Here is a 24,954-nt window from a genome sequence, read left to right on the forward strand (position 1 = left end):
ATGCAAGTGACCCGACTCAGTTGATTTCAGGTGTCAAAATTCTTGCCCGAGACTCGTTAACCCTTGCACAACTACAGCTACGTATTCAAATTAGTAATTCATAATACTGTTTATGTGCCCACTTGGGCAGCGTATTTCATGGCCAAACCAGTGTTGGGCAAGGCAATATCCATGTGGGTCATATGCAAGTGACCCGACTCTATTGATTTCAGGTGTCAAAATTGTTGCCCGAGACTCGTTAACCCTTGCAAAACTACAGCTACTTATTCAAAATGGTGAATTATAGTGTATGTGCCCACTTTGCCAGAGTATTTCATGCCCAAACCAGCGTTGGGCAAGCCAAAATACAGGTGGGTCATATGAAAGGGACCCTACTCTGTGAATTTCAGGCGTCAAATGTGTTGCCCAAGACACATTAACCCTTGCAAAACTGAATGATCTGAATAAGAAGCTGGAGCTCGAATAAGAAGTGAATAAGAAGCTGGAGCTTGAATAAGAAGTGAATAAGAAGCTGGCCGAATAAGAAGCTAACTTCAGCCTCGTGCATAACGAGAACGCCACAACAACCGTTCAATCTATTAATATTTATTTCATTTAAATATATGTTTATTACCGAACAGTATCGTGAAAAGTTACAGGTTGCAAAACTGTTTCTGAAAACACCTATCAGTATTTTATTACCTGCCAAGTAAATAACTAGCGCAATAGTAACGACTGCAGCAGAGATCTCGTCTCGGAACTTGGAAAGAACAGGAACTTGTCTTGTTGCAGTGACACGTCATGGATGGTAGAAGAGTGTTGGTGAGACTCACCAACACAGTAACCAATACCAGCAGCAGCAGCAGCAGTGACTGTGAGTCGTCTCACACTATAACAGTATTCTCTCTCTATCAATCAGAGAGCGCAGAGAAAGCTGCCTCCGCTTCACCCAGTGACCAATGAATGATCACGCAGACAAAAAAGTCCGGTGATCACTCCCGGGAACAGAGCCAGACCCCAGCCAATGGCAGACGCTTGCGGTGCGCCGTAAAGCGAATGATTCCTGGAAGTTCTCGCGAGCGGCAGAGGCTGTTGTTGGATCCTTCTGTGTTGTAGCTGCTGCTGGCCGCTGTGTGAGGAGCGGACCGGTTACCTGTAACCTTGTTTTATCGGCGCGGGTAATAGGGGGTTCACCGAGAGGGAGACCCGGAACAGCAAGTGGTTGTCGGACGCTGTGATCCTTTCCTCCCGCCACACAATGTCGGCGCAGGCCCAAATGCGCGCCATGCTGGACCAGCTGATGGGGACCTCTAGGGATGGTAAGCCATGGCCTACGTTACCGCCTGTTAAACGCTAGCGTTATTTAGTCTGTGGCCTTTTCATTCATTTTATCTGTATTATTGTGTGTGTCTGCCTGGTGTGAGTCATCGGTGGGCTGGCGAATATGACTGACAGTGCGGCGCTCCTGTAGCAGCTGAACACAATATATAAACATGAGCCCCAATCTTACTCTACCACCCTGATGAGGAAGGTGGGAAACCAGCACAGTTCTGCTATATCCGACCAAACCATATGTGCTTATACATCAAGTCTACTCTATAGTAAGGTCTTTAGTTGAATGAGAATAAATGTAATGGCAGCTGGTTCCTGTCCCAAACAGGTGCTTGTGTTTTCCATGCGATTCTGCCAAGCAACTTTGAAAGGTGTCTAGTTACTATTCCAATTCATATAGAAGTATGTTTTAAAGAGTGGTGAAGTTGCCCGTATAAAAAGATAGCACCTAGATTCACTTTATGGAGAGGACCTTTATCATAATACACAGGGTCAACGTCCTAAACCTATTTGGAACAGTAACCTGTGGTGAGCGGGGCGAGACACCGTTCCCGAAAGCATAACTAAAACAAAATAACCTAAAACAAATGGATATTGGAGAAGACATATACTTGCTGTAGGGGCAGACAACCATTTCCGTCCTACCTTGATGTCACATCCAGGTACTTTCAACCTAGGGGAAATAGACAACCATATCAACCAATCAGATTCTCTATCAAAGATTGTACTTAATAGAGCTAGATGCAGCATTGCTTGGAGAGAGAAAAAGTACTAGCCTATCAGCTCCTAACTGCCATGTTACAGGCTCTGTTTGAAAAATGTCAGGAGCTGACTTGCTGGTACTTTTTCTCTCTCCATTTTATCACTCTCCAAGCAATGATGCATCTATCCCGTAGAATCTGATTGGCTGCTGTGAACTTCTCCATTCTTTAGGATGCTTTCTAGATTTCCTCCCATAGTTAGAACTAAAGTACCTCATTTAAAATTTTCTTATGCATGTGATATGTGTTTAAAACCGTTGGTTGACAGCTAACCTTGTGCTGGGTCTAATGGAAATTGACATTTAAAATGTTTAAACCCTCATCTGGTATTGAGATGCTAGCTTGTACCCAAGGTTTGATGGACTAACTTAAACAATGTGTTGCCATTGATAGTGCTGATTAGAAAAGTTAATATATAATATAAATTGTTTGACATAGGAACACATATTCCAAATGTCCTGGATATGGTTTTCAGAAGATGTACTAAGATTATTATTATTTTCTCTGACGTCCTAGTGGATGCTGGGAACTCCGAAAGGACCATGGGGGATAGCGGCTCCGCAGGAGACTGGGCACAAAAGTAAAAGCTTTAGGATTAGCTGGTGTGCACTGGCTCCTCCCCCTATGACCCTCCTCCAAGCCTCAGTTAGATTTTTGTGCCCGAACGAGAAGGGTGCAATCTAGGTGGCTCTCCTGAGCTGCTTAGAGTAAAAGTTTAAATTAGGTTTTTTATTTTCAGTGAGTCCTGCTGGCAACAGGCTCACTGCATCGAGGGACTAAGGGGAGAAGAAGCGAACTCACCTGCGTGCATAGTGGATTGGGCTTCTTAGGCTACTGGACATTAGCTCCAGAGGGACGATCACAGGCCCAGCCATGGATGGGTCCCAGAGCCGCGCAGCCGTCCCCCTTACAGAGCCAGAAGAGGTCCGGAAAATCGGCGGCAGAAGACGTCCTGTCTTCAATAAGGTAGCGCACAGCACCGCAGCTGTGCGCCATTGCTCTCAGCACACTTCACACTCCGGTCACTGAGGGTGCAGGGCGCTGGGGGGGGCTCCCTGAGACGCAATAAAAATACCTTAGATGGCAAAAAATACATCACATATAGCTCCTGGGCTATATGGATGCATTTAACCCCTGCCAGAATACATAGAAAAACGGGAGATAAGGCCGCCGATAAGGGGGCGGAGCCTATCTCCTCAGCACACTGGCGCCATTTTCCCTCACAGCTCCGTTGGAGGGAAGCTCCCTGGCTCTCCCCTGCAGTCACTACACTACAGAAAGGGTTAAAAAAGAGAGGGGGGCACTAATTACGCGCAGTATTAAAGATACAGCAGCTATAAGGGGAAAAACACTTATATAAGGTTATCCCTGTATATGTATAGCGCTCTGGTGTGTGCTGGCAAACTCTCCCTCTGTCTCCCCAAAGGGCTAGTGGGGTCCTGTCCTCTATCAGAGCATTCCCTGTGTGTGTGCTATATGTCGGTACGTTTGTGTCGACATGTATGAGGAGAAAAATGATGTGGAGACGGAGCAGATTGCCTGTAATAGTGATGTCACCCCCTAGGGGGTCGACACCTGAGTGGATGAACTGTTGGAAGAATTACGTGACAGTGTCAGCTCTGTATAAAAGACAGTGGTTGACATGAGACAGCCGGCTACTCAGCTTGTGCCTGTCCAGACGTCTCATAGGCCGTCAGGGGCTCTAAAGCGCCCGTTACCTCAGATGGCAGATATAGACGCTGACACGGATACTGACTCCAGTGTCGACGGTGAAGAGACAAATGTGACTTCCAGTAGGGCCACACGTTACATGATTGAGGCAATGAAAAATGTTTTATACATTTCTGATAATACGAGTACCACCAAAAAGGGGTATTATGTTCGGTGAGGAAAAACTACCTGTAGTTTTCCTAAATCTGAGAAATTAAATGAGGTGTGTGATGATGCGTGGGTTTCCCCCGATAACAACTGATAATTTCAAAAATGTTATTGGCATTATATCCTTTCCTGCCAGAGGTTAGGGTGCGTTGGGAAACACCCCCTAGGGTGGATAAAGCGCTCACACGCTTGTAAGGGCTCTACCCTCTCCTGAGATGGCCGCCCTTAAGGATCCTGCTGATAGAAAGCAGGAGGGTATCCTAAAATGTATTTACACACATACTGGTGTTATACTGCGACCAGCAATCGCCTCAGCCTGGATGTGCAGTGCTGGGTTGGCGTGGTCGGATTCCCTGACTGAAAATATTGATACCCTAGATAGGGACAGTATATTTTTGCCTATAGAGCATTTAAAAGATGCATTTCTATATATGCGTGATGCACAGCGGAATATTTGCCGACTGGCATCAAGTCTAAGTGCGTTGTCCATTTCTACCAGTAGAGGGTTATGGACACGACAGTGGTCAGGTGATGCGGATTTCAAACGGCATTTGGAAGTATTGCCTTATTAAGGGGAGGAGTTATTTGGGGTCTGTCTTTCAGACCTGGTGGCCACGGCAACAGCTGGGAAATCCACGTTTGTACCCCAGGTCGCCTCTCAACATGAGAAGACGCCGTATTATCAGGCGCAGTCTTTTCATGGACAAGCGGGCAAAAGGTTCCTCATTTCTGCCCCGTGACAGAGGGAGAGGAAAAAGGCTGCAGAAATCAGCCCGTTCCCAGGAACAGAAACCCTCTCCCGCCTCTGCCAAGCCCTCAGTATGACGCTAGGGCTTTACAAGCAGAATCAGGCACGGTGGGGGGCCCGTCTCAATGAATTTCAGCGCGCAGTGGGCTCACTCGCAAGTAGACCCCTGGATCCTTCAGGTGATCTCAGGGGTACAAATTGGAATTCGAGACGTCTCCCCCTCGCCGTTTCCTAAAGTCTGCTTTACCGAGGTCTCCTTCTGACAGGGAGACAGTTTTGGAAGCCATTCACAAGCTGTATTCCCAGCAGGTGATAATCAAGGTACCCCTCCTGCAACAGGGAACGGGGTATTATTCCACACTGTTGTGGTACCGAAGCCGGACGGGCTCGGTGAGACCGATTCTAAATCTAAAATCTTTGAACACTTACATACAGAGGTGCAAATTCAAGATGGAGTCACTCAGAGCAGTGATTGCGAACCTGGAAGAAGGGGACTACATGATGTCTCGGGACATCAAGGATGCTTACCTTCATGTCCAAATTTACCCTTCTCACCAAGGGTACCTCAGGTTTATGGTACAGAACTGTCACTATCAGTTCAGACGCTGCCGTATGGATGGTCCACGGCACCCCGGGTCTTTACCAAGGTAATGGCCGAAATGATGATATTCCTTCGAAGGAAGGGAATTTTAGTTATCCCTTACTTGGACGATTCCCTGATAAGGGTAAGATCCGGGGAACAGTTGGAGGTCGGTGTAGCACTATCTCAGGTAGTGTTGCGGCAGCACGATTGGATTCTCAATATTCCAAAATCGCAGCTGGTTCCGACGACTCGTCTTCTGTTCCTAGGGATGATCCTGGACACAGTCCAGAAAAAGGTGTTTCTCCCGGAGGAGAAAGCCAGGGAGTTATCCGAGCTAGTCAGGAACCTCCTAAAACCGAGCCAAGTCTCAGTGCATCAATGCACAAGGGTTCTGGGTAAAATGGTGGCTTCCTACGAAGCAATCCCATTCGGCAGATTCCACGCAAGAACTTTCCAGTGGGACCTGCTGGACAAATGGTCCGGGTCGCATCTTCAGATGCATCAGCGGATAACCCTGTCACCAAGAACAAGGGTGTCCCTCCTGTGGTGGTTGCAGAGTGCTCATCTTCTAGAGGGCCGCAGATTCGGCATTCAGGACTGGGTCCTGGTGACCACGGATGCCAGCCTGCGAGGCTGGGGAGCAGTCACATAGGGAAGGAATTTCCAGGGCTTATGGTCAAGCCTGGAGACATCACTTCACATAAATATCCTGAAGCTAAGGGCCATTTACAATGCTCTAAGCTTAGCAAGACCTCTGCTTCAAGGTCAGCCGGTGTTGATCCAGTAGGACAACATCACTGCAGTCACCCACGTAAACAGACAGGGTGGCACAAGAAGCAGGAGGGCAATGGCAGAAGCTGCAAGGATTCTTCGCGGGGCGGAAAATCATATGATAGCACTGTCAGCAATTCCGGGAGTGGACAACTGGGAAGCAGACTTCCTCAGCAGACACGACCTCCACCCGGGAGAGTGGGGACTTCACCCAGAAGTCTTCCACATGATTATAAACCGTTGGGAAAAACTCGACAGGTATTGCGCCAGGTCAAGGGACCCTCAGGCAATAGCTGTAGACGCTCTGGTAACACCGTGGGTGTACCAGTCAGTGTATGTGTTCCCTCATCTGCCTCTCATACCCAAGGTACTGAGATTGATAAGATGGAGAGGAGTAAGCACTATATTCGTGGCTCCGGATTGGCCAAGAAGGACTTGGTAACCGGAACTTCAAAAGATGCTCACGGAGGATCCGTGGCCTCTACCTCTAAGAAGGGACCTGCTTCAGCAAGGACCCTGTCTGTTCCAAGACTTACCGCGACTGCGTTTGACGGCATGGCGGTTGAACGCCGGATCCTGAAGGAAAAAAGGCATTCCGGATGAGGTCATCCCTATCCTGATCAAAGCCAGGAAGGATGTAACCGCAAAACATTATCACCGCATTTGGCGAAAATATGTTGCGTGGTGCGAGGCCAGTAAGGCCCGACGGAGGAAATTCAACTGGGTCGATTCCTACATTTCCTGCAAACAGGAGTGTCTATGGGCCTGAAATTGGGGTCCATTAAGGTTCAAATTTCGGCCCTGTCAATTTTCTTCCAAAAAGAACTAGCTTCAGTCCCTGAAGTTCAGACGTTGTAAAAGGGGTACTGCATATACAGCCTCCTTTTGTGCCTCCAGTGGCACCTTGGGATCTCAATGTAGTTTTTGGTTTCCAAAAAGTCACATTGGTTTGAACCACTTAAAGCTGTGGAGTTAAAATATCTCACATGGAAAGTGGTCATGCTGTTGGCCCTGGCCTGGGCCAGGCGCGTGTCAGAATTGGCGGCTTTATCCTGTAAAAGCCCTTATCTGATTTTCCATTCGGACAGGGAGGAATTGAGGACTCGTCCTCAGTTTCTCCCTAAGGTGGTTTCAGCGTTTCACCTGAACCAACCTATTGTGGTGCCTGCGGCTACTAGGGACTTGGAGGACTCCAAGTTTGCTAGACGTTGTCAGGGCCCTGAAAATATATGTTCCAGGACGGCTGGAGTCAGAAAATCTGACTCGCTGTTTATCCTGTATGCACCCAACAAGCTGGGTGCTCCTGCTTCTAAGCAGGCTATTGCTCGTTGGATTTGTAGTACAATTCAGCTTGCACATTCTGTGGCAGGCCTGCCACAGCCAAAAATCTGTAATGCCCACTCCACAAGGAAGATGGGCTCATCTTGGGCGGCTGCCCGAGGGGTCTCTGCTTTACAACTTTGCCGAGCAGCTACTTGGTCAGGAGCAAATACGTTTGTAAAATTCTACTAAATTGATACCCTGGCTGAGGAGGACCTGGAGTTCTCTCAATTGGTGCTGCAGAGTCATCCGCACTCTCCCGCCCGTTTGGGAGCTTTGGTATAATCCCCATGGTCCTTTCGGAGTTCCCAGCATCCACTAGGACGTCAGAGAAAATAAGAATTTACTTACCGATAATTCTATTTCTCATAGTCCGTAGTGGATGCTGGGCGCCCATCCCAAGTGCGGATTGTCTGCAATACTTGTACATAGTTACAAAAATCGGGTTATTATTGTTGTGAGCCATCTTTTCAGGGGTTCCTCTGTTATCATGCTGTTAACTGGGTTCAGATCACAGGTTGTACGGTGTGATTGGTGTGGCTGGTATGAGTCTTACCCGGGATTCAAAATCCTTCCTTATTGTGTACGCTCGTCCGGGCACAGTATCCTAACTGAGGCTTGGAGGAGGGTCATAGGGGGAGGAGCCAGTGAACACCAGCTAATCCTAAAGCTTTTACTTTTGTGCCCAGTCTCCTGCGGAGCCGCTATCCCCCATGGTCCTTTGGGAGTTCCCAGCATCCACTACGGACTATGAGAAATAGAATTATCGGTAAGTAAATTCTTATTTTTTCTTAAAGTTATTTTAGTACAGGGTTATACATACTGTAGATACACTGCCAGTGTCCACAAACAGGTCCTATCCTGAAACTCTGTTTCTAATGTCTGTTTGATGACACATGGTTACTTTTTGTTAGTGGTAGTCTGCAATATGTATTGTATGGAAAGGATAAGACGCGTGTTGGTTGGAATAAAAGGCAAGTTGGACTATGGCAGAAGAGAGATGTTGACATTTATTGGTTTTCTTAAACACATTTTTGGAAAAAAATTGTTAAAAACTAATAAAATGCAAGAAAGGCAACTAAGCATCAATTAACAAAACCAGTTATTGACATTCCCAGTGTAAAAAAGGGAAGGAGTGGCAAAAATCATTACTTTCAGAATGCCTGTTTGCATTTACCTTTGAAACTGCCCTCGTCTTAGATTGAGACCCTCACTTCATTAATACCGCTTTCACATCGCAAACCCTGCTTTTAAAACGTTTCTTAAAACGGGTCTGAGCAGTTAAACCCCCTTCACATCGCATGTTGTAACCGGTATATTACCATTTTGGTACCTTTTACAATGAACCCGTTTCACCCATAGAAAACAGTGGTTGTCATTTTAAATGGACTTTTCTGGCCCACACATTATTAATAATTAATTAATTATTCATAATTTGGCTAGTCGTACGATGGAACCCAGCAGCTTCAAGCATCTTTACCATGTTTTTGAAGATTACTGCATCCTTCACTGTCCTAGTGATTTGTCTACATATTTCTTCATCCCCTCTGATCCTAAGCAGCTCCATAACCTCCTCATCACTCCAATTTGCCATTTTAAACTGTATTCTGTAAAATAAAACGCTTTTTCACTCTCATGTGTTTCCTCCAGTTTATTTCCTGCTTCTGCCTGGTGACATCACGCATGGAGACAGCCTATCACCTTCTGTGGTTTGGAAATACCGTTTCTGAGCCTTTCATATTGCACAATGAAACGGGTCTGAACCGTGTAGGACCCTGCTTTGTAACAGTTTTAAAATACTGGTATTCTGAAACCCGGTAAATTTAATGTGGAGCTTTCACACCGCAGCTAGACCCGTTTTGGAAGGCTTAAAAACCGGCAATTTACCAGGTTATAGCTGCGGTGTGAAAGGGGTATTACTCTGAATGGGGTCATATTGCTGTCTTCCATGCAGCAGAGATCGCATACTGCTAGAAGAGTCACTGACCTAATCTGGTTTTTATTTACAGTAGTCCTGTATACAGTAGTTGTGGAGCTGAAAGCAACTTTGTGCTTATGTGCCCACCAGTATGGTTTCCTAGATGTGGACGATGGGTGTTTCCTTTTAAAACTTTCTAAATAATGACCGTTCTCGAAACAGATTTATTTAACGCGTAGTTTTCCTTATAACCCCTTTTGTTCTCAAGTAGCCCTTTATCAGTGGTGGCTGGTAACTTTATCATTCATGGTTTGGTTCTGATTTGGAACTTGTGCTGTGATTCCTGCCTTCCATTTTCTTTAATGAGTGAGTTTTACAATTTTGTGAGGGTGTACACACTGTCAATCAATGCATGATGTATGTAAATGGCCATGCATGTAGTTTCACAAATGTGAGTTGTGCACACAGTAAAGACTGAACTATATTTTAGTTTTTTTGCTTTCATTTTTTTTAATATCCTATTATCTCCAGAATGTGATTATTTTTTCTATAATCATGAAAACAGGATTTAAAAAAAAAAAAAAAAAAAATCTCAGCCTTGTTAATTAAATGTAATAGTTATTTTTTTGTGATCACTCGACTTAAAAATGTATGTTTATCATTTAAATTATGATTACTTATACCAAATTAGAATCTAAATTGAACCCTACACATCTATATCTAGTTCTAACTTTTTATTTAAAAATATTGATTACAAGTGCTACCATTGGTGAAACTACATGCCTGGAAATCGTTAAAATGGGTTTAGGAGGGAACAACGTTAGCTTTTGTTTTTATGTTTTTAATAAAGTTTGGATCAACATGTACTTGATAACTGTCTTAAAATGCTGGCAGAAGCAATGTATTTTATACAAACTGAACAATCTGGCCCCCTTGTTTTATTTATAAAGGTTCAATGTATCTATGCCTGCCTACTTCAATCCGCAAGGGAGTATCAGAAAGGCCCCGCATTCGCCGAGCCGTGAGTTATAACAAACTTTTCAGATGTGTTAATGAATGTGGACGAAACGCAGTTGTGTAATCCAAAGAGAAAGTTACTTCTTGCAGCTGCTGGCCTAAACGGAGCTAATCTTTATAAACAGAATATAGAACAGGACATAGGTCTACATGCCTTACTTTCAGCAAATACGTTTGACCAAGTATGGGTTACCAAGGAAAATAACTCAAATGGATTTCAGACGTCTGACTATAATTTATTAAAAGGTTTTCAACACCGTTTACATTTGAACACTGTTAAAATATTTAGGAGTCTATTTACTAAGCCTTGGACACAGATAAAGTGGATGGAGATAAAGTACCAGCCAATCAGCTCCTAACTGTCATGTTAAAGGCTGTGTGTGAAAAATGACAGTTAGGAGTTGGTTGGTACTTTATCTCCGACCAAGGCTTAGTAAATAGACCCCATAACCTCATTTGGTTGTATGCATTTAATTTCAGGAAATTGATGACTTTAGTATAATTAATTTAAGGTCCTTTTGTCCTTCTGTATGAGAAATATCGTAACATTAAACAAATGGTGAGGTGATCGCGGTAAAATGTCATTTTTTTGTTTTGGAAAAATTTATGCCCTAATGTTTGCCTGGAAAAAAATAAGAAAGCGCATACAAGGATTAACATGTTTCACAGGCCAGTTTTTTTTTTTTACTTTAAGTTCAAGGGAGATGGCATATAAAATACACACATCACTGTTCATATAAATTATGGAGTCGAAAAAAACATTGATACAAGTTATAGCCAAAAAAACATGCAATTAAAAATAACTTTCTATGTGCATAAAATAACTATATTCTTAATTTGAACCACCCAGTGCTTGATCATTTTGATAAGCATCATCATTTACATGATGTGCTATGGATTGCTGGATACTAAAAGTAGTATGAACAGTCCTTTGAGTATTACATAACTGAAAGGCTAATATATCTCAATCCTACGTTCTTGTGCACTTTTCATTTTTATACAGTACTAACTTTCCATTGCCATTCTCTCAAGTTACTAGTCTTGAAACCATTACATCCCGCAGCCTTTAGATACTGGCTTAAAACTTGTGGGTGCAGATCAAAAAATTGAAATACATAGTACAGCAGTTTTTTATTTGCTATGACACTGACTATGCCTGAGGGTGTGAATTGACAAATCTGTACACAGCTGTTCTCTAGATAACTGCAAGCCTATGACTAGCTCTGTTAAGTACCACAGTAATTTAAAGTTGAAAGATACCATTGCATCTCAAGTAGATAAATAAGCCATGCTTTCAGCATATTGATAGACTAAATAGTATGCTTGGCATATGTACTATAAGTACATATACTTGCATTTCCTCATCCAGGTATATAATTATATCAGTAAAGTCAATCCGATTAGCGGTGATGTGCTATCAAACTTTATCTGTGATGTTCACGTATCTGCTAATCACATTACACTCAACATTGCTTCTTTTCTGCACATCTCTGGGGTGCGAGGAAAAAGTAGGTTTGTTACTGGCTGTGACGTACAGTTCCGCCAATTGAATTTCCCCTGAACTATATTTATAATGAGTTTTAAGGGGGAAATGTAATTGTTTGAAAGAATTGGCTCCTGTCTAAAGTGGGCAGGGGCAAATTCAATTATTTTGGGTGACCTGCCCGGAAGTTGCATGTATAGTAGATTTCTACTCTCATCCTCCTGAGCTGCTAGCAGAAATCCATGTACAGTAGGACTTCGGGGTTAGTTAAGGGTCCTAGGCACACCCTAACTGCTGCACATGGCACCGGAAAAGCTGCTTACCACGGCATTAGGGCGCAAGTATGCGGCCATCGCAACTAGCGCAGGGCTAGTTGTGCAAACCATTGAATTAGCTCCTGGTTCCTTTAGACGGGAGGTAGTTCAAACTATTGAATCTCCCCCTGAGAACCTATTAACTGCTATTTTCTAATCTACGCTTTCATTTGGTTGTGAACAACCTCCTTAAGTATAGTATTAGATGTACTTGATACCCCCTAGTCTGTTTTATTTTTATGATTAGTCATCTATGAAAAGGGATGGTAAATATGTAACATTAGTAATGTAATTTTGTATACATTCTGGGGGGGAAAAATGTAAACAAAAGATTTGTACCCACTTACATGAAGCTAGGCATTTAGTGAACAATTACCACACCATCTCAACAATGTAGTGACACTTGTTTCAGGAATAACCGTGAACGGTGAGACTTATGTACAACTTTTTATTATAATTTCAATAGTTTTCTTTTAAACTCCTCATGATTAACTGAATTTTAAAATCCATTGCATAGTTTGCAAGGAATTTTTTTTTTTCGAGGTATGGGATAATTCTATCTAGAAACCTCATATCCAGACATTTCTGAAAACCAGAAATAAAAGAGAGCAATCTCTGCTTAGTATTAACGTCATGCACTTGGGCATGATTGCCGTGCTCCTCACGGTGACTGCTGGCAAACAATTTGGAGGATTGACAGGGCAGCATGGAGAAAGATGGATTAACAAAAAGTTTATTTTGAATACAGTTCTCTTAATTATGGCAAAACCTCTTATTTGGAAAACTCAAAGTTGCCTGTATTTAGTTTTACATGTTCACTGATCTTGTACTGTTTTTCTGAATGTTATAAGCAGCTTTGTTCACTAAACATAAACATATCCAGGATTTAAGTGTAGCAAATTATGATTTTTTGGAAATACAGTGAACATGGAACAGTCCAGTGGTTGGCACAAAGCTTACCAATAACAGGTGCCTTTTTTCTTTACGCCGGCACTTTCTGATTAGCTAGACTTTTTTGTCTCTAGTGGCTTCCCCTTCCTTCTACATAAGTGCTTTTTAGTGGTTTGGAGCACTGGTTTACAGCTGGGGCTCCTTGCCAAAATAGGTGGATAAATTATGTTGTATTGCTGATGTGTGGCCCTGTTAAATGTTGTTGTGAAGTTTTTATTAAATTAATAAAAAAATAAAAAAAAGAGCTTCCAACCTAGACCATTTTTATGTCTTGGAATTTGATCTTGTGGATCAGCTTTGTATTGAATTAAGCAGCAAATAACTAGTCTAGTATAAGATATTAAGTGAGGCAGTTATTGTATTCTCTCAGCTACTCTATGGAGCTGATTCACTTGTTTTACCCTACAGCTACAGAGCAATTCAATTGTTGCTCTGTTTAGACGCCCAGTAGCCATGGGGGCTGACATATATTTTCTCGCCGTTTTAGATTGCTAACCCAGTCTGTTTGGGCGCAGTGTGCATGGGCTCCCAAACACAATTAAATTATGACAATTGTTGGGTGTCTAAAAAGTCCCTCGTTTAGATGGGATTTTTAGATGCCCAAAACAATTGAATCAGCCCATATCGGTTAATACTGCTTTCATGGTTCTAGTGCAGGGGTGGGCAATAAGCGGGTCTCCAGCTGCTATGGGAATACATATACCAGCATGCCCTGCCACGGTTTTACGGTCAGGCTTTGCTAAAGCTGTGGCAGGGCATGCTGGGATGTCCAGTTTAGCAGCAGCTGTAGGACCAATTATTGCCCACCGCTGTTCTAGGGCCTTTTGTTACAAATAGAGCATGATTGGTATTTACTGCTCTAGTAGACATACTGATGCACTTCGTGCGGTTGTTTATCAGGTTAAGGTTCCTAGCCATTCTCTTCTATAAAAATCTACAGCATACTTTCTTTATAATATCCCTTACTTACCACCTGGTGTGTGCTCTGCATAAACGTGCATTAACATGTACTAATTCCTTCGTGTGTCTTCCTCTTTATAATGCCACCCTTTATATTATAATCACGCTAGGTTGTAAGCTGGCATAAAGAGGAAGCACTCTGTTTTGTAATGTTCTAAGTATAGCATATAAACTTTAGTTAAGAGTGGTGAGTTTGGATGTTGCCCTTTTTGCTTTTTAATTATGTACATCAAAGGACATAGAAAACAAAAACATAGGAAAAATCTGTCTGGTCTCCAGCTGATCACATCATGAAAAGTTTTGGCAGTCCACTGAGCACGACATGGGTAATGTTGGTAAAATGTTGCACACTAACAGTTTTCCTGGGTCTTGGCTAGTGTAAGTACTTCTCAGGTTTGTATGCGTAATATTACCCTGCATCCTGTTGTAACCTACCCCTATTAGTAACACTGTATCCCCCATTTATGAGGTTATAGCAGGTTTCTCTTCATGAAAATGATTTCTGCTTTTAAAGTGTACGGTTGCCTAAGCCTTTTATGCTAATGGTCTGCTTTAAAAAATAAGGGAATAACATTATAATCCATAATGCATTGTTTTCTAGTGCGTTGGAACATGCTGTTCCCCATAGTTTAACAGAAAGATAGCTTTTATCCTGTCTCATAGAGACAGATTTGTTTTCATTCTTTTGGGTTCTGTATAGATAACATTAATATGCTAAAATTGTTCCCGATCACAAATATGTTTCTAGATAATGTAGTCATTTCAATTTTTTTATGTCACTGAAGCAACGTTATTTAATATATAATTACTGGAAAATGTACTTGTGTAAGAGGCTGTATCTACCTATTGGTGGACCTTCAGTGGTTTAAGTATTCTGATATTTTGCCCACAAACAATGAAACCATGGTGATGAAAACAACTGTTCTACTTGAACTAAACACCTCCGTTGACCACTGCTTACCTGCAACGGTTTTCTATAAGTGGAAGAATAAGCGAAATTGTCATGGTATTAATTGGTATCTACATAAATTAAGTGATACCATGTTAGAGAGTTTGCAGGCAGATCAAGAAAACTATCTCATTTTCAGTGCACATGTACTATGTATATTGAAAACCTAAATATTAGCATCTGCCCAGTATCATCATTTTAGTCCGTTATGTTCCAGCGCACAGTGAAAACTTGGATTCAAATCTCTAATATGGGATATTCTGGATCTTCTTTTGCAGGCGACACAACAAGACAGCGGATCAAGTTCAGTGATGAAAGAGTGTGTAAAAGCCACCTGCTCAATTGCTGTCCCCATGATATCCTATTAGGAACGGTAAGTGCATTTAAAGATTCTGTTCATGGTGTAATCTATCCAGTTCACTCACAGGAAACTTGAAGCATTTTTTTCATTTTTATTTTATTTTTATTCGCAAGGTGCTCTGTTTCACTAATGGCTGCACAATTAGCATTATAGACAAGCAGCAGACCACATTATAAGTTCACACCACAAGTATGAATATTCACGCAGCCCAAATTAACTTATGGATAGTAAATCACGTTGTTGACAATATAATTACTAAAATCATTAACAGTGATAAGGTAAATGCACTTTGCTTACGCTGACATCTTGTTTTTGTATGGCTGCCAGTTGCCCAACACTGGCCTACAGATTAAATGCTGTCTTTCATCCTAAAATAGCAGGTGAACTACTTGCAAGTGATATGTGGATCAATATTCTAGCCGGAATCAAATTAGCCACGGTAGATTACTGCTATCCAATTAGCCCTGAAGCCAGGAGCTATCTGGCCTCGGCAGGTCGAAAAAATATCCCTGATAACTAGCGGGTTAACGGATGCCACGACCATGTTAACGCATGAATCTGTAAACTTTTCACGGATTCTGGGGTATATTCAATTAAAGTCAGATCCATTCCGACATGTATTTGTCGTAATGGATCCGACAACCCCTATTCAAATCTCACCTTAATTTGACTTTTTCAAGTCGAATTGAGATGAGGGACGCAGAGGAGGAGAGGGGGGCGAGCCGTGGGGAGACCAGCGGGGGACAGCCGCCGGCAACCAGAGGCGATCAGCGCTACAGATGGATGTCACACAGCTGCCCGACCTCACGGCAGTGTCCACCCGGCTCCAGCAAGCTTTCTGGAGCCGGGTGGACGCTGCCGTGAGCTGCGCGGCTGTGTGTCATCCTGCTGCAGCGCTGTGCTGTAGCGCTGATCTCCTCTGGCTGCCCGCGGCAGCCCCCCGTCTCCTCTGGGTCCGCATCTCAGTCCGACATCTTTTGATGTCGGACTGAGATGGTCGAAAAGCAAGTACGTGGATTGGCGGCTATTACGCCGATCCACGTGCTTTTCGACAAGTCGAATTTTTCAACTTGTCGAAATTATTGAATAGGTTGGATCCCCTTCTGACCTAAAAAAAAGTCGAAAACCGCCGTTTTTTCGACAGACGGCAGTTTTCGACTTCAATTGAATATACCGCTCTGTGTGTTAATGCCCTGAATTACCATGTTAATACCCGTTAACTCGCTACTTTAACGGGCGTTAACAAGACTGTTGGATAAAAAATGAGAGCAGTTGAGCCTAAGGCTACCTCCCTTTTTCACCCATGGTAATTGAATTCTGACCTGTGTCATTTATTATTATTATTATTATTATTATTATTATTATTATTATTATCATCCTTTATATGGCACCACAAGGGTTCCGCAGCGGCCAATTGCAGAGTACATAAACAAATAATCAAAACCGTAAAACAGCAACTTACAGTTGAAGACAATATAGGACAAGTACAGTACAGGGTAAATATAGCTACATCAGCAGATAATAAGTATCAGGTGGCAGAAGACAGCTGGAGTTGATGCAGTTGAGATTATTAAAGTAAGAGAAAGGATAAGCACATGAGGGAAGAGGGCCCTACTCGTGAGAGCTTACATTCTAAAGCTGAGGGGTAGACAGACAGGGGTGACACAGATGGGGTACATAGAGAGCGTGGAACAGAGGGTTAGGATGAGATTTTGCTGGGTTTGGTGAAGAAGTGGGTCTTGAGAGCCCATTTGAAGTTTTGTGGAGAGTCTGAAGGGGGGAGAGGTAGGGAATTCCAGAGAATTGGAGCAGCACGTGAAAAATTTTGGAGGTAGGAGTGGGAGGAAGTAATCAGTAGGCAGGAGAGTCAGCGTGCATTAGCAGAACAAAGAGGACGGGTGGGAGTGTAAGGGGAGATAAGGTCAGAGATGTAAATGGGAGAGGAGTGGGTGAGGGCTTTGTAAGTGAGTGTGAGAAGCTTGAAATGGATTCTGAAAGGGAAGAGAAGCCAGTGAAGGTCTTGTAGCAGAGTGTCATCTATGTATGCATGGCATTGTCTGTTTGAAGCCGATTAGCCACTGCTTTCATAAACTGTTATAATCGCTTTGCTACAGTTCTTTTACGAGCATAAAGTAATTCATATTTTGGACTGGTGGATGCAGTTGGTAAGACACAGCACTCTGTGCTGTTGCACGCAGCACCCCCTTAGACAGGCTGCGGCCGTTTAGGAGCAGGAAGGTAGTGGTGCCAGCCAGCGTTCCTGAACATAGGCGTATAGAACCTAATTTCTCTATCGTCCTAGTGGATGCTGGGGTTCCTGAAAGGACCATGGGGAATAGCGGCTCCGCAGGAGACAGGGCACAAAAAGTAAAGCTTTAGGATCAGGTGGTGTGCACTGGCTCCTCCCCCTATGACCCTACTCCAAGCCTCAGTTAGATTTTTGTGCCCGGCCGAGAAGGGTGCAATCTAGGTGGCTCTCCTAAAGAGCTGCTTAGAAAAGTTTAGCTTAGGTTTTTTATTTTACAGTGAGTCCTGCTGGCAACAGGATCACTGCAACGAGGGACTTAGGGGAGAAGAAGTGAACTCACCTGCGTGCAGGATGGATTGGCTTCTTTGGCTACTGGACATTAGCTCCAGAGGGACGATCACAGGTACAGCCTGGATGGTCACCGGAGCCTCGCCGCCGGCCCCCTTGCAGATGCTGAAACAAGAAGAAGGTCCAGAATCGGCGGCATGAAGACTCCTCAGTCTTCTTAAGGTAGCGCACAGCACTGCAGCTGTGCGCCATTTCCTCTCAGCACACTTCACACGGCAGTCACTGAGGGTGCAGGGCGCTGGGAGGGGGGCGCCCTGGGAGGCAATGAAAACCTATTTTTGGCTAAAAATACCTCACATATAGCCTCCGGGGGCTATATGGAGATATTTAACCCCTGCCAGAATCCGTTAAGAGCGGGAGACGAGGCCGCCGAAAAAGGGGCGGGGCCTATCTCCTCAGCACACAGCGCCATTTTCCCTCACAGAAAGGCTGGAGGGAAGGCTCCCAGGCTCTCCCCTGCACTGCACTACAGAAACAGGGTTAAAACAGAGAGGGGGGGCACTAATTTGGCGTTAGAAATATATAAAAAAGATGCTATAAGGGAAAACACTTATATAAGGTTGTCCCTATATAATTATAGCGTTTTTGGTGTGTGCTGGCAAACTCTCCCTCTGTCTCTCCAAAGGGCTAGTAGGTCCTGTCCTCTATCAGAGCATTCCCTGTGTGTGTGCTGTGTGTCGGTACGTGTGTGTCGACATGTATGAGGACGATGTTGGTGAGGAGGCGGAGCAATTGCCTGTAATGGTGATGTCACTCTCTAGGGAGTCGACACCGGAATGGATGGCTTATTTAGGGAATTACGTGATAATGTCAACACGCGCCAAGGTCGGTTGACGACATGAGACGGCCGACAAACAATTAGTACCGGTCCAGACGTCTCAAAAACACCGTCAGGGGTTTTAAAACGCCCGTTTACTTTAGTCGGTCGACACAGACACAGACAGGGACACTGAATCCAGTGTCGACGGTGAATAAACAAACGTATTCCTTATTAGGGCCACACGTTAAGGGCAATGAAGGAGGTGTTACATATTTCTGATACTACAAGTACCACAAAAGAGGGTATTATGTGGGATGTGAAAAAACTACCGTAGTTTTTCCTGAATCAGATAAATTAAATGAAGTGTGTGATGATGCGTGGGTTCCCCCCGATAGAAAATATGGGCGGTATACCCTTTCCCGCCAGAAGTTAGGGCGCGTTGGGAAACACCCCTTAGGGTGGATAAGGCGCTCACACGCTTATCAGAACAAGTGGCGGTACCGTCTATAGATAGGGCCGTCCTCAAGGAGCCAGCTGACAGGAGGCTGGAAAATATCATAAAAAGTATATACACACATACTGGTGTTATACTGCGACCAGCGATCGCCTCAGCCTGGATGTGCAGAGCTGGGGTGGCTTGGTCGGATTCCCTGACTAAAAATATTGATACCCTTGACAGGGACAGTATTTTATTGACTATAGAGCATTTAAGGATGCATTTCTATATATGCGAGATGCACAGAGGGATATTTGCACTCTGGCATCAAGAGTAAGTGCGATGTCCATATCTGCCAGAAGATGTTTATGGACACGACAGTGGTCAGGTGATGCAGATTCCAAACGGCACAAAGGTGTATTGCCGTATAAAGGAAGAAGAGTTATTTGGGGTCGGTCCATCGGACCTGGTGGCCACGGCAACTGCTGGAAAATCCACAGTTTTTACCCTAAGTCACATCTCTGCAGAAAAAGACACCGTCTTTTCAGCTTCAGTCCTTTCGTCCCTATAAGAGTCATATCTGCCCAGGGATAGAGGAAAGGGAAGAAGACTGCAGCAGGCAGCCCATTCCCAGGAACAGAAGCGTTCCACCGCTTCTGACAAGCTCTCAGCATGACGCTGAGACCGTACAGGACCCCTGGATCCTACAAGTAGTATCCCAGGGGTACAGATTGGAATGTCGAGACGTTTCCCCTGCGCAGGCTCCTGAAGTCTGCTTTACCAAGGTCTCCCTCCGACAAGGAGGCAGTATGGGAAACAATTCACAAGCTGTATTCCCAGCAGGTGATAATTAAATTACCCCTCCTACAACAAGAAAAGGGGTATTATTCCACACTATATTGTGGTACTGAAGCCAGAAGGCTAGGTGAGACCTATTCTAAATCTAAAAAAATTTGAACACTTACAAAGGTTCAAATCAAGATGGAGTCACTCAGAGCAGTGATAACGAACCGGGAAGAAGGGGACTATATGGTGTCCCGAGACATCAGGGATGCTTACCTCCATGTCCCAAAATTTGCCCTTATCACTAAGGGTACCTCAGGTTCGTGGTACAGAACTGTCACTATCAGTTTCAGACGCTGCCGTTTGGATTGTCCACGGCACCCCGGGTCTTTACCAAGGTAATGGCCGAAATGATGGTTCTTCTTCGAAGAAAAGGCGTCTTAATTATCCCTTACTTGGACGATCTCCTGATAAGGGCAAAGTCCAGGGAACAGTTGGAGGTCGGAGTAGCACTATCTCGGATACTGTTACAACAGCAGGGGTGGATTCTAAATATTCCAAAATCGCAGCTGATCCCGACAACAAGTCTCCTGTGCTTAGGGATGATTCTGGACACAGTCCAGAAAAAGGTGTTTCTCCCGGAAGAGAGAGCCAGGGAGTTATCCGAGCTAGTCAGGAACCTCCTAAAATCAGTGCATCATTGCACAAGGGCCATGGTAAAAAAATGGTGACTTCCTTCGAAGCAATTCCAGTCGGCAGATTTCATGCAAGAACTTTTCAGTGGGATCTGCTGGACAAATGGTCCGGATCGCATCTTCAGATGCATCAGCGGATAACCCTATATCCAAGGACAAGGGTGTCTCTCCTGTGGTGGTTACAGAGTGCTCATCTTCTAGAGGGCCGCGGATTCGGCATTCAGTTTTGGATGTTGGTGACCACGGAGGCCAGCCCGAGAGGCTGGGGAGCAGTCACACAAGGAAAAAATTTCCAGGGAGTGTGATCAAGTCTGGAGATTTTTCTCCACATAAATATACTGGAGCTAAGGGCAATTTACAATGCTCTAAGCTTAGCAAGACCTCTGCTTCAAGGTCAGCCGGTATTGATCCAGTGGGATAAAACATCACGGCAGTCGCCCACGTAAATAGACAGGGCGGCACAAGAAGCAGGAGGGCAGTGGCAAAAACTGCAAGGACTTTTCGCTGGGCGGAAAATCATGTGATAGCACTGTCAGCAGTGTTTCATTCCGGGAATGGAAACTGGGAAGCAGACTTCCTCAGTAGGCACGACCTCCACCCGGCAGAGTGGGAACTTCATGGGGAAGTTTTCCACATGATTGTAAACCGTTGGGAATTACCAAAGGTGGACATGATGGCGTCCCGTCTGAACAAAAAACGGGACAGGTATTGCGCCAGGTTAAGAGACCCTCAGGCAATAGCTGTGGACGTTCTGGTAACACCGTGGGTGTACCAGTCGGTGTATGTGTTCCATCCTCTGCTTTTCATACCTAAGGTACTGAGAATTATAAGACGTAGATGAGTAAGAACTATACTCATGGCTCCGGATTGGCCAAGAAGGACTTGGTACCCGGAACTTCAAGAGATGCTCACAGAGGACTTATGGCCTCTGCCGCTAAGAAGGGACTTGTTTCAGCAAGTACCATGTCTGTTCCAAGACTTACCGCGGCTGCGTTTGACGGCATGGCGGTGGAACGCCGGATCCTAAGGGAAAAGGCATTCAGGAAGAGGTCATTCCTACCCTGGTCAAAGCCAGAAAGGAGGTGACCGCACAACATTATCACCACATGTGGCGAAAATATGTTGCGGGGTGTGAGGCCAGGAAGGCCCCACGAAGAAATTTCAACTCGGTCGATTCCTGCATTTCCTGCAAACAGGAGTGTCTATGGGCCTCAAATTGGGGTCCATTAAGGTTCAAATTTCGGCCCTGTCGATTTTTCTTCCAGAAAGAATTGGCTTCAGTTCCTGAAGTCCAGAAGTTTGTCAAGGGAGTATTGCATATACAACCCCCTTTTGTGCCTCCAGTGGCACTGTGGGATCTCAACGTAGTTCTGGGATTCCTCAAAACACATTGGTTTAAAACCAGTCAAATCTGTGGATTTGAAGCATCTCACATGAAAAGTGAACATGCTCTTGGACCTGGCCTGGACCAGGCGAGTGTCAAATTGGTGGTTTTTTTTCTCAAAAAAGCCCATATCTGTTTGTCCATTCGGACAGGGCAGAGCTGCGGACTCGTCCCCAGTTCTCTCCCTAAGGTGGTGTCCGTGTTTCACCTGAACCAGTTTATTGTGGTGTCTTGCGCCTACTAGGGACTTGGAGGACTCCAAGTTGCTAGATGTGGTCAGGGCCCTGAAAATATAGGTTCCAGGACGGCTGGAGTCAGGAAAACTGACTTGCTGTTATCCTGTATGCACCCAACAAACTGGGTGCTCTTGCTTCTAAGCAGACTTTGCTAGTTGGATGTGTAATACAATTCAGCTTGCACATTCTGTGGCAGGCCTGCCACAGCCAAAATATGTAAATGCCCATTCCACAAGGAAGGTGGGCTCATCTTGGGCGGCTGCCCGAGGGGTTTCGGCTTTACAACTTTGCCGAGCGGCTATTTAGTCAGGGGCAAACACGTTTGTAAAATCCTACAAATTTGATACCCTGGCTAAGGAGGAACTGGAGTTCTCTCATTCGGTGCTGCAGAGTCATCCGCACTCTCCCGCCCGTTTGGGAGCTTTGGTATAATCCCCATGGTCCTTTCAGGAACCCCAGCATCCACTAGGACGATAGAGAAAATAAGAATTTACTTACCGATAATTCTATTTCTCGGAGTCCGTAGTGGATGCTGGGCGCCCATCCCAAGTGCGGATTATCTGCATTACTTGTACATAGTTACAAAAATCGGGTTATTATTTGTTGTGAGCCATCTTTTCAGAGGCTCCGCTGTTATCATACTGTTAACTGGGTTCAGATCACAGGTTGTACAGTGTGATTGGTGTGGCTGGTATGAGTCTTACCCGGGATTCATAAATCCTTCCTTATTGTGTACGCTCGTCCGGGCACAGTATCCTAACTGAGGCTTGGAGGAGGGTCATAGGGGGAGGAGCCAGTGCACACCACCTGATCCTAAAGCTTTACTTTTTGTGCCCTGTCTCCTGCGGAGCCGCTATTCCCCATGGTCCTTTCAGGAACCCCAGCATCCACTACGGACTCCGAGAAATAGAATTATCGGTAAGTAAATTCTTATTTTCTGGGAGTGCTGAGGCCAGTGTCTACCAGTTTCAGATGTACTGGCCTAGACATCTCCTGCTGTGTTAGCATATCTGCACACAGCAGCTGTGTCCACTTCTGAATCGCCCCTACTGTCCCTAAAGCAGTAGTTTTAATGATGTGCAATGAAGAGGTGCAGTCTGGCAAGATAAGATTACGGGTGTGGTATGATATGCTGACAGTCATTGTGTCAACATGAGAATGTCGACCTTGTCAACTTTGCTCATGTAGACACTGATGAAATGTTGACATTCAGATTATTTATCTGCTCCCAACGGCGTCTTCCTCGTCCCCATGGCCATGTGAATGTGGGGTCATTTGATGGAATGGCGTTCTGGCGAGTATACCTTCCCTATCCCTGATCCCTTCCCCTAGGGCAGTGATAGGGAACCTTTGGCACTCCAGCTGCTGTTGAGCTACACATCCCAGCATGCCCTGCTACAGTTTTGCTATTTGGCCATGCTAAAACTGTAGCAGGGCATCCTGGGATGTGTAGTTCAACAGCTGGAGTGCCAAATGTTCCCCATCACTGCCCTAGTGCCTAAGCCACAGCATAACCCAACTGTCATTATTCTAAGAATGTCGACATTGGTAATATTGACTTAATGACTACATCCAGAGATTGCTGGTAATGTTTTTCCCATGCTAGGTGGCGCTGTCAGCTTCCTAGTTGCTGTATGTACGTGAAGGTTCAGTTAACACCATTAACAATTGTATATATTTTAACTATAAAACAAATGAAAAAATGTTGGTAGAGAGTGGCATTAAAATTGTAGCTATTTTGTGATTTAGCAATTGCAGTATTTGGAAAGTTGTGACACTGATTTATGAAAACTGTAAAAATAGGTGTTTATATGGTAGTGTTATTGGGTAGTGATTAATTGCTGCAATTTGTTTTAGTTCCAAAAAGTGTTCAATTCATAAATGTTGAGCTGCTCCTGTAGTGACGCATCATAAAAGTGAAGTTTTATTGTTCTTCCAGTATAGCACAAGAGAGCTGTTGTTTTGGAGATATTACCTTGTGTCACTTGTGTAGCCTCTCACCTGTTCTGGATGCTTGCAATTCTGTAAATAATAGCTATACTGTCCAGTCAGGTCCTAATTCAGTAGATGGGATTAACAGTGCAGCCAGTTAATGCATTACATAAGAGCTTCATTTGCTGACCTGAAATAGGCAATTCTGTATAGCCATGTCAGATTTGACTTGATTGGTTAAATCACCAGATTTGAGACCGAGCTATAGGTTACTGTATAATAACAGAAGCATTCACCAACACTGAAAAGCACAAGTCACTTAGAGTGACACTTTCAAAATTCTTCTGTAAACCTAGTCAACTGACAGCCTTTTTACTGCAATTTGATCATTGAATAATTTGCTGACTTCATAAAGTTCTCTGTTCTTTGGGGGTCATTCCGAGTTTATCGTAGCAGCACAGCTACGATCATTCACACTGACATGCGGGGGGACGCCCAGCACAGCTCAGCCTCAGTCTCTCACTGCAGCAGCCCAGTACGGCACAGGGTGTGGTGCAAAACTTCAAAAAGGTGCTCAGGTGACATTAACTTCACTTGAGGGTGGTGAGTGGTATGTAAAATAAGATTTTTATCTTTTTTATTGTACATAATTATAATTTAGTAAGTCCAGTGATTGGTGGGGCAATATCATTTTCTCTCTCTCTCTCTCTCTCTCTCTCTCTCTCTCTCTCTCTCTCTCTCTCTCTCTCTCTCTCTCTCTCTCTCTCTCTCTCTCTCTCTCTCTCTCTCTCTCTCTCTCTCTCTCTC

The 24,954-nt window shown here is 44.3% G+C and overlaps 1 protein-coding gene across 2 annotated transcripts in view; it reads left to right on the top strand.

The window, feature by feature from the left end:
- The first annotated feature begins 1,035 nt into the window (after positions 1 to 1,035).
- The window catches only part of LUC7L2 (LUC7 like 2, pre-mRNA splicing factor), a 223,945-nt gene continuing 200,026 nt past the window's right edge, over positions 1,036 to 24,954 (top strand). The window contains exons 1-3 of one of the 2 annotated variants that reach the window (XM_063940390.1): positions 1,036 to 1,298; positions 10,241 to 10,311; positions 15,243 to 15,337. In XM_063940390.1, coding sequence (XP_063796460.1) covers positions 10,254 to 10,311; positions 15,243 to 15,337 — 153 coding nt within the window. In that variant the 5' untranslated portion in view covers positions 1,036 to 1,298; positions 10,241 to 10,253. The remainder of the gene's footprint in view (positions 1,299 to 10,240; positions 10,312 to 15,242; positions 15,338 to 24,954) is intronic. The other variant, XM_063940389.1, reaches the window with a different exon arrangement.

Source organism: Pseudophryne corroboree, chromosome 9 (assembly GCF_028390025.1).
Source record: "Pseudophryne corroboree isolate aPseCor3 chromosome 9, aPseCor3.hap2, whole genome shotgun sequence".
NCBI classification, from domain to species: Eukaryota; Metazoa; Chordata; class Amphibia; order Anura; family Myobatrachidae; genus Pseudophryne; species Pseudophryne corroboree.